The sequence below is a fragment of the Gadus macrocephalus genome, chromosome 16 (genome assembly GCF_031168955.1).
Source record: "Gadus macrocephalus chromosome 16, ASM3116895v1".
NCBI lineage: Eukaryota > Metazoa > Chordata > Actinopteri > Gadiformes > Gadidae > Gadus > Gadus macrocephalus.
Window position 1 is genome coordinate 1,917,624 of NC_082397.1, and position 12,519 is coordinate 1,930,142.

Sequence of the window (12,519 nt, forward strand, 5' to 3'; positions counted from 1 at the left end):
ACCAACCTGGTGAGGGGGGGGGGGGGGGAAGGAGGGGGAGGGGGGGGGGATACTACTTCACCAACCTGGTGAGGGGGGGGGGGGGGGGAGGGAGGGAGGGAGGGAGGAAGGAGGGGGAGGGAGGACGGATACTACTTCACCAACCTGGTGAGAGGGGGGGGAGGTGGGGGGGGGAGTGAGTGAAGTGTGGGGGAGAGTAGGGGCGAGTGGAGACCAGAGAGAGAGAGAGAGAGAGAGAGAGAGAGAGGGGGGGGGGGACACACACAGACAGAGAGACACTGTGTGGTTCAGCAATAGGAGCCACTGACCCTCCACCCCCCCCCTCCTCCCCCTCCTCCCTCCCCTCCTCCTCCCCCCCTCCACCTCCTCCCCCCTCCCCTCCCCTCCTCTCCTCCTCCCCCCCCTCCCCTCCTCCTCCCCCCCCCCTCCCCTCCTCCTCCTCCCTCCCCTCCCCTCCTCCTCCTCCCTCCCCTCTCCTCCTCCTCCCCCTCCCCTCTCCTCCTCCCCCCCCTCCCCTCCTCCTCCTCCTCCCCCTCCCTCCTCCTCCTCCTCCTCCTCCTCCTCCTCCTCCCCCTCCTCCTCCTCCTCCCCCCCCTCCCCTCCTCCTCCCCCCTCCTCCCCCTCTCTCCAGTGCTGCGCTGTGGCCTTCATCGAGAAGCTGGACGGCCGCTCCCTCAACATGAGCTCCGAGGACTTTGAGCTCCACATGTCGGGCCAGACCCCGGCCCCCCCGCGGCCCCTGGCCTCCGGGGGCCCCTCACTGCAGCAGGTCCAGAGCGGCCTGGACCTTCTGACCGGCCTGGGGGTCCGGCAGGAGCGCGTCATGGAGGGGGCCCGCCGGCTGGAGAGCGACCTCATCGACTGGAGCCAGGACGTGGAGCACAGGGTGCATGGCGCCCTGGGGGGGCCCCCCCCGGCGGCCGAGGGCCCGCCCCCGGCGACCGAGGGCCCGCCCGCACCGTCGGCCATCGACGCCGACAACGTGGAGAACGACCTCCTGCCGCCGCCGCTGCTGCCACAGCTGTTCGCCGGGTGATGGGGCCCCGCCTGCCCGCCCCCCTCGCCCCCCCCCCCACACGCCCGGTGTCCTATAGTCCCCCAGGGGCCCCGGTCCCCTTCACCACACTCCAGAGCAGGCTCCACTCCGCGGGACTTCAGAGCCGGGGGTCCTGGTACTCCCTCCCCTGCAGAGCAGCGCTCCGTGCTCCCGCAGCATCACTCCAGACGGACGCTGGGGGCCCTCTGGAGGGTTCTCTGGGGGCCCTCTGGAGGGTTCTCTGGGGGCCCCTCTGGAGGGTTCTCTGGGGGCCCTCTGGAGGGTTCTCTGGGGGCCCCTCTGGAGGGTTCTCTGGGGGCCCCTCTGGAGGGTTCTCTGGGGGCCCCTCTGGGGGGTTCTCTGGGGGCCCCTCTGGAGGGTTCTCTGGGGCCCCTCTGTAGAGTTCTCTGGGGGCCCTCTGTAGAGTTCTCTGGGGCCCCTCTGTAGAGTTCTCTGGGGGCCCTCTGTAGGGGTCTCTGGGGCCCCTCTGTAGGGTTCTTTGGGGGCCCTCTGTAGGGGTCTCTGTAGGGTTCTCTGGGGGCCCCTCTATGAGGCTCTCTGTGGGGGCCCTTCCGTCCCCTCGCACGTTTAGCTTCCTTAGAGATGACGCTGATATTAGGCCACTTTAGAATCATAACAACAAAAAAGAAAATGAACGACAAGAGTATAATACTAATGAGGTGTCATACGAGTTTCTATGAAATGGTGTGTGATGTGCATCATTACACCTAACACTCCGCAGATCGGTAGTTCTTCCCACTCAGACTCCACCGGAATATGTAGAAATGAAGTGTGTGTGTGTGTGTGTGTGTGTTTCGCATGGACGTGTTGCATTGGTAATCCATCTGCAGAAGATCTACAGGTGTTGTGTAGATAGACGTGTGCGTCTTTTTGTTCTGCGACACTACTGCTTTCAATCGCGGCGTTTAGGGAAGCGATCTTTTTCTAAGGAATGGCGGTTACGAAATGTTCCGGGTGCAATAAGATCCATTCTTCTGTGCATGTCCTCTTTAAGACGTGCCACGTTAATGCTTTTAATGAACTGGGATTGATTTGGGTGTCCCTCGCCCTTCCCTTTATTTATTTGTCATGGCAGGGAGATATCGTTTTACTTCATTGACTTCTCTGTCTGAGCTTTTAAATGATTGGCTGAGGAGTCAGAAATATGGGTTCATGGTCCTGTAGTTTTATTCAATTTATTATTTTTTTTGTCTCATTTTTAACTCTGTGTGTGTGTGTGTGTGTGTGTGTGTGTGTGTGTGTGTGTGTGTGTGTGTGTGTGTGTGTGTGTGTGTGTGTGTGTGTGTGTGTGTGTGTGTGTGTGTGTGTGTGTGTGTGTGTGTGTGTGTGGATAATTATATATATCTATATAAATCAAAACAATAACCATCAATGCATTTTCCAGCTTTGTACACAACAGCACTTTGACGAGGCCGTCTGAGTCGGTGTGTTGGTGAGAGGCCTTCAGGCTCTGTTGGGGGGACGGCATGGGATTTGATCATTTGTATTAGGACTCTTCTTTTACCTATCTATTATTCAAAGACCTCACACCGCTGATGTGTGCCGTCAGGGCACCGATATTGATCGATCGAGTCATCTCATTGTATGCACTAACATTGATCAGATATTGGGAAGTAAAAAAAATCTAACCATGTAGGTTTGGTGTTGTTTAACAAGGAGCTATGTAATACAAACTATTTTATTTAAATATAAGTTATTGAAGAAAGTGTTTTACGACCATTCATGAGCTTGTTTCATTAAGATAGAATAATAATAAAAAGTCAAAATGTTCTGACGGTTTGATCCCTGCTTACATTCCTTTTTAATTCCCTTAGTGTTGCTATTGTCTACCATCATGTATGACGTGAGTATCATGCATTAAAGAATATATATGATATAAAAAAGGGTATGCCTGCTTGCTGTGGTGGCGGTTTGAAGTCTTTTCTAAACGGTGGATAGTAATGAATAAATAGAAAACCGTTACAATATGGAGCTAATTAACTGGGTTCGCAGGGAAATGGGGATCTCTGAAAGCGAAGTGAACCCTCACACATAACTCCGGCTCCTCGTGACTAAAGTGGACCTTAGCAACGGCTTCATTTCAGTGCCAACCGGTTTTGTAAGAGGACATCCTGGGGGATTTGTGGAGAAAGAACACAAACTTTCAGTTCCCGTTTGCTTTATAAAAGAGAAGAGAAGAGAAGTTTGAATCAAGGTCTTCTGGACGAACGGACGAGATGGATGGGCCCCTTTGTCTCCTCGGTGAGTCCCTCCTATGTGTGTGTGTGTGTGTGTGTGTGTGTGTGTGTGAGAGAGAGAATATGTTTATAAATGTGTGTTTATAATATATATATATATATTAGTGCTGTCAAGCGATTAAAATATTTAATTTAATTTAATGTCATAGCTAACTCACGATTAATCGCGTTTAATCGCAAATCTTTTTTCTATGCTAAATATCCCTTGATTTCTTCGTCCCATTAATTGTTCTCATTTTAATGCTCTTATCAACATGGAGAAGTGCATCGGCTTGCCTTGTGCAAATGTTTTTTTATTGATAACAACATTGGCATATAATGATCAAAACAGGACGATACAAAAACAAAGCCTATAGTGCAATTAAACGATGAACATACAAACATACTGCCTTGAACAGTCAGGCTACTGCTTCTTTGTTTTGAGCCAAAGAAAAAAAAAAAAAAGTGATAAAAAAATTAACGCCGTTAAAATTGGTTTGCGTTAACGCCGTTAATAACGCGTTTAACTGACAGCACTAATATATATATATAGATAGATAGATAGATAGATAGATAGATAGGTGTATAGATAGATAGAGGTGTGTGTGTGTGTGTGTGTGTGTGTGTGTGTGTGTGTGTGTGTGTGTGTGTGTGTGTGTGTGTGTGTGTGTGTGTGTGTGTGTGTGTGTGTGTGTGTGTGTGTGTGTGTGTGTGTGTGTGCGCGCGTCTTTAAACTGCAGACAACGTGTAACCTATGCCTATGTTTCTTATTCTTCGATGGCTCTGTTTCAGTTGTTTCAACGCTACTGACCGTGCTTCGTTCAGAAGAAGTGGGTGGTATGTATTAAATACTTTCCAAAAAATTCAAACTCAATTTGACACTTATTGCATTCATCTTCCAGCGGGTTAATCAATGGCATCGTGGCAGATGATCAACTGACTGACTAAAACACCTATTGAGGGGCGTTCTCGGGTTGGCGCGAACACTCCTCCAGTATCGGTCTTAGATTGTTGTAGCTTAGCCGACGTACAACATGTTTACATCCTATAACAGTCTAAAGCCAAGGGAAAAGGCACGATATCACCTCTTTAACATTTTTCCCTGTAGAAGAATTCAAAGCCACGCTGACCAACATGGGCCCTTCCGCCGTATTCCACGGGGAGTCCATCCGCCTGACATGCCATGTCACTGACCCCCGGTCCACGTGGGAACACGTGTGGTTTCGGGACGACAAGCGGCTGGATCAGCGCGGGGAGCTGACCATCCTCTCCGCGGCCGTGGGGCGGGACGCTGGGAATTACGCCTGCAGGGGGGAGAGGAGGGGGGCAGGGGGGATCATTTACACCCCCAAGAGCCTGCCACACAGAATCTCGATCGACAGTGAGTGCGGCGTTTGTCCTGCCAATAGACCACTGAAGAATAAGTCCCGCCTCCGAGGCTCCCGGTTCCCTCGGTCAAATGTCCATGGGAAATAACATGAGGTTTAGAATGATCGTATAACAAACTCTGTAGGCGGCGAACAAGTAAAAGCTGCGTCACGTCTTGAACTACACATTTTTTCCATTTAGTTTCGACTTGGATTTTGGATTGTCTGTGCCGTTAAAGTAGTATTAAAAATCGTTTACTACTTTAACTAGGCTACATAAACATTTGACCGAGGGAATCGGAGCCTCGGAGGCGGGACATATTCTTCAGAGCTCTATAGAGTGGCGAAGTCACGCCCCTTCCGGTAGGGCTCATGGGACCTATGAGATCGAAAAATATGAATGGCTGTCAATGGAGAGAAAATAATTATTTTCTGGTCCCAGTCTTTATATGCCCTGGATTACACATATGTTGTTTGTGGATTTAAATGATAATTTTTCATGCAAAGAAAACTAAAAATTTTCGTGAAGAAGTTTGATAATTTTAGGTTTTATGTGAGGCCGCTTTGTGAACTACAGCTCTTCGCTGCTCTAGACGCATATGATATACGTCACCACACCCGCCCTTGGAACTCGGCACAGAGATGGTGATCTCTCTGCCCCACTTCACCGCTTTTTCCAAGGGGAGGATAAAAGCATCGAAAGAGGTGAAAACCATTATAAATCGGGGCACGTGCAGAGTTTCAGTTATGCCGATGGGAAGATTGTCGGTCTTCTCCACGCCAGTCGCAGGGAGCGTGACGTCACATACGAGCCGTGTAGTCTTTCTCGTTGTGTTTTCTCTACAGCCTTTATCTGAACAATTGCACAATAAACGGTCGAACTCTTTGCATGAAAAATTATCCTTTAAATCCACAAACAACATATGTGTAATCCAGGGCATATAAAGACCGGGACCAGAAAATAATTATTTTCTCTCCATTGACACCCATTCATATTTTTCGATCTCATAGGTCCCATGAGCCCTACCGGAAGAGGCGTGACTTCGCCACTCTATGTTCTTTCACAACACTTAGTAAGCCGTAGCAATGAGCTTGACTCCAAAAAGGACGTGACTCTTTAATTAGTTGGACCATTTACTTGTAAAAAAGGGAATAATGCAAACAAAAGGCATGAAATCCAAATAAGGGTCAAAACACGTTGCTGCTTCGTAGGCTTCTAGCTCTGTGTTTACCGTGCATGATGTTCCGACATTTGACATCATGACTCGAACTCGGAACGAAGCCTGATGGGTCCATGATATTATGCAATCTTAATAATAATCATATAGAATACAAAACAATGACAAATATGCAAATTAGACATTCATTAAATTTGTCTCTTTCCTTTCCGGCCCCCCTGGAACGAATACTAATTACAAACGTAAATATTTACATAGCGCCATATACTTTTCAAAAAGTTAAACTAATCAACTTAAATGTTTTCACAAATCATCACAACGATGTCCACACACCATTTAATCCTCCCGGTGTTAATCAGAGTGTCATGTCCCCTCCCGTCCTCTAGTGGGCAATGTCCTGCTGACGGTGAGACAGCCCGTCCTGGTGGGGGCGACCCTGGACGCCCAGTGTCGGGTGCGGGGCACGCCCATGCTGACCGAGGTGTATCTGTACAAAGACGATGTCTTGGTGTCAAGTCGAACTGACAGGATGGCAGATTTCACCCTTCCTAACGTCAACCTCACGTATCAGGGCACATACCATTGTTTGGCCGGTTGGTTTGATGGACAGCAAAACCTTGCCAAATCTCTAGGCAATCCGGTGACTGTCGAAGGTGAGCTGATCTATACTTTCCAATGACGATGTTTATTGGTGAACTAATCTAAATATGCTGACTCGTTGATTTACTGTACAGTGCACTGCTGATGATGCTTATTTTATGAACTTGGAATAATCAACATTTCCTCCACCTTTTCTCACCGTTTCTTAGAGGTTGTTTCTAAGCCCATTTTGTCGCTGGATGAGAACGCCAACACTAAGCCCAAAGACATGACTCTCAACTGCACGTTCACCTTCATCAAACCGGATCCGGCCGCTGAAGTTCACGTCTACTTCTACAGAGACGAGACGAAACTGGAAGGAATCGCCCGGTCTCAGAAGAGACCGAGGCTGGTGGTCCTGGCGAAGGAGGGGGCGTACCGCTGCAGGGCCCGGGTTCCCTTGCTGAACCTCGACAAGTGGAGCGAGCCGAGGGAATACAGGTGATCCTCATCAATATCCATCCGTTATAATTACCATAACGTGAGCGTAACAGAAAGGTGACCGTTGTAGCAGACTATCCTCATGGTTTGCCTTGGATCTGCGGCGGCATGAGGCTCAGGAGGTAGAGCGGGTTGGCTGGTAACCGGAAGATGGCGAGTCGATCCCCGGCGCCGACATCCCCGGAGTGTCGAGGTGTCTCTGAGCAAGTAACCTCAGCCTACCTGCTCCCGACGAGCTGGCTGTCGCCTTACACGGTCGTCACCGCCGTCGGGGTGTGAATGTGTGCGTTAATGGTTGAATGTCCGGCGCTATTGTAAAGCGCTTCGAGTGGCCACTGGTTAGAAAAGTGGTACATGGATGCAGCCCATTGACCTTCTGTTAGGAGACATGTTGAGTTAGCGGCCCACACTTGACCCCGTGGTCATGGATTGGCCCTCTGTGTCTTTATCCTGAATTTGCATTCAGCGATTTGCTCATATCCCTGTTCTTGTCTCCGGTTCAGACCCTGAGCCGCGCACCCATCCCTGCTGGAGCCCTCTCCCCACGAAGGGAGCCCCTTCTGAGGGGAGGCTCTTCTGAGGGGAGCCCCTTCTGAGGGGAGCCCCTTCTGAGGGGAGCCTCTGGCTGTCTGAGACGGGATCCTCTGCAATAATCATTTAGCCGATATGAAATCAAGTACAATAATGACTAATGAACACTGAATCCCTTTTTTTTTTAATCTTTAATTATTTTTCAAGTTTTCAAGAAATTATGTAACAACTTAAATGACATGTGCTTTCTGAATCAAATAAACAAATACCCTTTTTGGCAAAACAAAATATGGCTAAAAACAATTTTACTATTGGGAATATAGGAAAGATATAAGGATTTATAATGATTAACAGGTACTATGATTTTTTTTATAAACGACAACACCTGTTTTACAACCCTTTAAGATTTAAAAGTGATTACATATTGTTATGTAGTTGGAGATACAGAGAAGGACAAACTTTGCTTGGAAGAGTTTTAGAACAAAATCATCATTATCTTACCGTTTACCGGTCGTATATCCTAACTATACTTGCTAGATCTTAATTGCGTAACATTACAATGAAATATGAATATATATATATCAATAAATATATATATAAATAGTAGCTGTTTGTTTGCAATGTAGGAATACAACAGTTAGATTGAGAGATTAGAGGCAGATGTGCTAATACCGAGAAAGTTATGGAAACGCCCTGGGTCCAAAAAGTGAAGTGAAACTTCAGTTACAATGTGGTGTCATGGTGTTGAAATAGAGAATGGAAGAGTAAATATGTCCGGTTCATAAGTGTTGCAAATAGTGTTGGTTAAATTCAGCCATAAGATTGAGTAAGATCAAAACCCAACATTGGCTGGCTTCAAGCGTTGAGATGTCCCATGACAGTGGATGAACTGTCTGTAGACGTAGGTTCCTGTAGTTCTGCAGGTAGTTCAACAAACAAATGTAGGCCTTATCAGCAGATATAAGGCAGCAGTAGCTCAGGTGGTGTACGTCGTCTGATTCCTGGTTTGAATCCTCAGCTCCTTCAGGCAAAAGGTGTTCAGGTGTCCATGAGCAAGGTACCTTAAAACCAGCTCTACACAAGCACCGCTCACGACAACTGTCGGCGCCCCTGACTGACTCCACCCTCTGTGTGAACGAGAGGCTTCAATTGCCGTCGCTTTTAAACCCAGTCCGTTTATGGAGTCAGGCCAGGGCTGATCGTCGAGTATCACGCTTCGTCCGAGTACAGCAGGAACCCAGAGAATACGCTGTCGTCTTCACTGCTGGCGTAAGCTCCGTTCCAGTCCCTGAGGGTCTCCAGCCACACCTGGTCTCCGGCCGCCAGCCGCAGCAGCAGCAGCGTGGACGCCTGGTCGATGTCCTGACCCTGGACGGAGTCCCGTGTCCGGACCCGCCGCGAGCCGTTCACCACGAGGGCCGCCCGCAGTGGCTTGTTCCGCACGGTGATGTGGTAGGAGAAGACGTAGACCCCGGCGTGGACACAGGTGAAGCTGTGGGAGGAGGCGTTGTACTGGCCTTCCTCGTTGTAGAAGACCTTGTCGAAGCGGATCGGGGAACCGGACGGCGGGAAGGATTTGCTCGGCGTGATGCCCACGCTGAAGGCCGAGCGCTTTTGGGGAAGCCCCGCCCCCTTGGCGCCTTTCAGCCCGCGGTGGCCCCGCTCGCCCCGCATGCCGTGGTAACCGCGGTCCCCCTTTGGACCGAAAAGGCCTCTTAGTCCTGGGCTTCCCTGGGGCCCTTTCACCCCAGGTTCCCCGTGAGGTCCAGGGGGCCCCGGGTCTCCCCGGACCCCTGGCTGACCCGGGGGGCCATACTTGCCGTTCAATCCAGGATGACCCATTCCGCCCGGAATACCAGGATGTCCAGGCTCCCCGCGGGCCCCTGCGTTACCTCTCTCCCCAAAGGTGCCACACTCCCCCCTGTCGCCTTTGTCTCCCTTGGGGCCCGTCTCCCCAGCCAGTCCTGGAGGTCCGGTCGGACCCTCGGCCCCCGGTTCTCCCTGGTCAGCCGTCCCATTGAGGCCGGGCTCCCCTTTGTCTCCGGGGCTGCCCTTAAACCCAACTTCTCCGTTCCGGCCGTCAGAACCACCTTCACCTGCGGGGACAGGGACTCTGGGCTCAGGTTACCACACGTCTTGCAAAGGAAGCATTTACTACCCTCAAAATGAATACCTTTCTCTCCAGGTTTTCCAGGAATTCCTGATGACCCCGCCAATCCAACGTTTCCTCGATCACCTTTAGCTCATGAGAAACAACAAATTCAGCATTGGTTCCACTCAGAGGGATTACCGTATCAGTATAATACCGTCACTACTACTACTACTACTACTCCTAGTACTACTCCTACTCCTACTACTGAATCATATTTACCCTTGTCCCCTTTCAACCCCACAGTGCCTTTGAGGCCCTGCGGTCCGGGTAAGCCAGTGGGCCCTGGCTCTGCTCGGTCTGGCCCTGCTAATGGAATAGGTCGTGGGTTATTTGCATCGTATTATGTATTTGTGTAACCCGGGCTCCGTCCAGTCCGACAACGACCGTACCTGCCAGACCCCTGTCTCCCTTCGGGCCCCTGGGCCCCCTCTCAGGCGGGCAGCACTCGCAGAAGTTGAAGTAACACTCGTTGTAATCTAGTGTGTAGTTCTCATTCCCAGCGCCGGGGGGGCGAGTGCCCTCCATGCGGTGGTCGGGGACCACGTCTCTGGGATAGGGGGTCCGTTCTGCGGCGGCCGGCGCTGGGGGCTCCGCTGCACGCGTGGGCTTACTCTCCGGGGCCTTCAGCGGGGGGGTCTTTGGGGAGCCGGGGGTCCGAGGGCTGTGTGCGGTGGCTGGGGGGGCGGGGGGCTTCTTGGTGTAGTGGTGCTTGGGCTTCGCTGTGGTCTTGGCCTGGAAGCAAGGAGCCGTGACGAGGGCCACCGCAACCACCGCGAAAAGCACCGAGTGACAGCTGACGATCGTCATGGTTACCTGGGATCTGATGGGAGGTGTGTTTAGGAGGCAGGCAGTTTCACAGTTCACAGTTCAGTGTCTTTAACCTGAATCAACATAAAGCGATTCGCTTTTCATCCAGTACATGTTTCTTTACAGAGCACTTTAAAAACGCCCGACTCCTGAAAAAGGCCAGTAAGACACCAAAAGGTACGGACAACTCTGAAACAGTAGCGTACGAAACCCTCTTCAATCATCTACGACACACTTGAACCCCGATCTGATGTTATTTGATAACCAAGAGCCCTTACCCTGTTTTGCGTGCCTGGTCCTTTCATTTATCCTTCTCTCTAGCAGTGGCTGGAGATACGAGCAAGTGCCCCGTCTCTCGCTGATGTCCCCGCCAGCGGCCGAGGGACAACGGCCACCCCCACCAATCAGAGTATCTGTCCGGGCATGGGGGAGGTCTGAAACCCAACTACATGCTAATCTACGGCACACTGGAGCCAACCCAAGCAGAACCGCTGTTCTGTGCCCTGTTCTCTGTAACCCTCTTGTGTAGAAAGGTGCTTTTGTGACAGGGGATACAGCGCCGGCCAGAAGCGGTCCCCCACCCCCGATGTGGGCCGGACTGGGACCAAAGGACGCGGGGCGGCGGGTCACATGATACGGGAGCTACTCCTCTGACATCCCCCCCCCCCTCCCCCCCCGCCCCACTCCGGCTAGAGCTGGACAGGAGCCGAGCTGGACACCTAAACAGCCCTGCTGTGATGGTGAACCCCGTCGTTCTCCACTCACCCTGTTATGAGTGTTAAAGTACGACATCCCAGCTGGCGCCCTGCGTTGTCTCCGGGCGCCGTCCGCGACGTCTATCCACCGCTGGAAACCACTTCATTAAAAAGTCGACCTGTAAATGAGATGACTGCACCGGGAAACTCTATCATCGCCATCTTCTTGGTGGACGTCCAAGAGAGAGCCTGATAATCTCCTCACTCAACAGTTGGTAAACCTGAGCTTTTGTGCAAAAAGGAAACAGCTTATCTCCCTTTTCTCTGGTGCAGTGGAAGTGCCCGTCTGACCACTGGGGTTCACTGACTCCTTCGACGCCCTCACGAAACGGCGGCTAAAGTTGCCGTCGCAAACTATAAATGACACCGCGCTGAGGGATCGGAGGGATTCCGGTGCGTGGACATGCAGGCTGCGTTGTCGGAGCAGGAAGTGGTTGATAAGTATATCTAAGCAGTGCCACACTAGAGGGCATGCCCGGGCCATCAAAGACCTCCAGCCCCACGAGGGGTCCTCGGATGGCTTGGAAGCAAACAGGAGCAGCAAAGTAATGAAATAGAGGATCAGTCGGAGGAGGTGGCCTGGGGAGGGGGGGGGAAGGGAGCTGGTTTTATACTATTTCTTTTTACTTTTAGGACTATATATCCTACTGCTTTAGTCTTACTTTTATACAACACTCGGTTGGATGGAGTCCCTTTTTCAGCCACCTCTCCATCAGAGTGAATCATTGTTTCCACGAAATATCAGAGCACATTGTAATGTTGAGGAGTAAAAGTTGTCAGGCGGAAGGTGATTATAATTTAAATTATAACAAAAGCAAGATGTCGATTTGCCATTCAAAAGCCTTTTGTAGATTGTTACAGTAATAAATCATTTCACCAACACGTATCCGCGTGCTGCTTTCCTTCAAGGTGTCTACGGCACACAACGCACCCATCAGTAGCCTAGTCAATGCACCTGTGTCCTGTGAACACAGGTCGTTACAGTGCTCTGCCACTAGGGGCATATCAAGTTTCTAGAAACACAGCAGAACCTTGAGTGACATTGTCGTTAAAAGCGTTGCTATGTTTCTTTGACCAAAACAACGTTCGCTCAGAGGGAATAATTCAAAATCATTCTATCATTGTTTTGAGCCTAAGGACAACTCTGGTGCGATGCATCAAATATTACATTTATATTTTAATCGCACATTTATAAACAAAATATACCCAAATAAATTTGAAATTGAATTGAATTTCCCTCCTACTGGCCATCCGAAACTCTGACACACTGTTCATTCAAAAGTCAACTTAAAACCTATCTCTTCAGGACCTCCTACAACATTTGACAAATCATCCTCCGCCATCTTCCAATCTCCCCCTCTCTCTTAATGTGTCGC

At 50.6% G+C, this 12,519-nt stretch overlaps 3 protein-coding genes and 1 long non-coding RNA gene across 5 annotated transcripts; 3 read left to right on the forward strand and 1 right to left on the reverse strand.

Moving 5' to 3' along the window:
• Positions 1 to 114: 114 nt before the first annotated feature.
• LOC132474854 (rab5 GDP/GTP exchange factor-like) lies at positions 115 to 2,826 on the forward strand (the record flags this gene model as incomplete). Its single annotated transcript, XM_060075741.1, has 2 exons — positions 115 to 147; positions 632 to 2,826. Coding segments are annotated over 2 exons (438 nt in total), but the record flags the coding sequence as incomplete, so codon positions are not given.
• Positions 2,827 to 3,148: 322 nt separating this feature from the next.
• LOC132474102 (high affinity immunoglobulin gamma Fc receptor I-like) lies at positions 3,149 to 7,717 on the forward strand. Its single transcript, XM_060074537.1, has 6 exons — positions 3,149 to 3,298; positions 4,066 to 4,110; positions 4,382 to 4,654; positions 6,205 to 6,471; positions 6,628 to 6,898; positions 7,402 to 7,717. The coding sequence occupies exons 1-6, from the start codon at positions 3,274 to 3,276 to the stop codon at positions 7,406 to 7,408; spliced, it is 888 nt and encodes a 295-aa protein (XP_059930520.1). The 5' UTR covers positions 3,149 to 3,273; the 3' UTR covers positions 7,409 to 7,717.
• otol1b (otolin 1b) lies at positions 7,716 to 10,388 on the reverse strand. Of its 2 annotated transcripts, none has more exons than XM_060074536.1 (4): positions 9,971 to 10,388; positions 9,801 to 9,884; positions 9,603 to 9,665; positions 7,716 to 9,525 (listed from the first exon to the last, which is right to left on the reverse strand). In XM_060074536.1, exons 1-4 carry the CDS (start codon positions 10,386 to 10,388, stop codon positions 8,639 to 8,641), a joined length of 1,452 nt encoding a protein of 483 aa, XP_059930519.1. In that variant the 3' UTR covers positions 7,716 to 8,638. The 2 variants fall into 2 exon arrangements, with proteins under 2 accessions (XP_059930519.1, XP_059930518.1); XM_060074535.1 differs by having other exon boundaries at positions 9,801 to 9,887.
• Positions 10,275 to 12,519, forward strand: LOC132474103 (uncharacterized). The gene is made up of 3 exons (XR_009529575.1): positions 10,275 to 10,411; positions 10,515 to 10,565; positions 10,710 to 12,519. It is a non-coding gene; the product is annotated as an uncharacterized LOC132474103 (long non-coding RNA).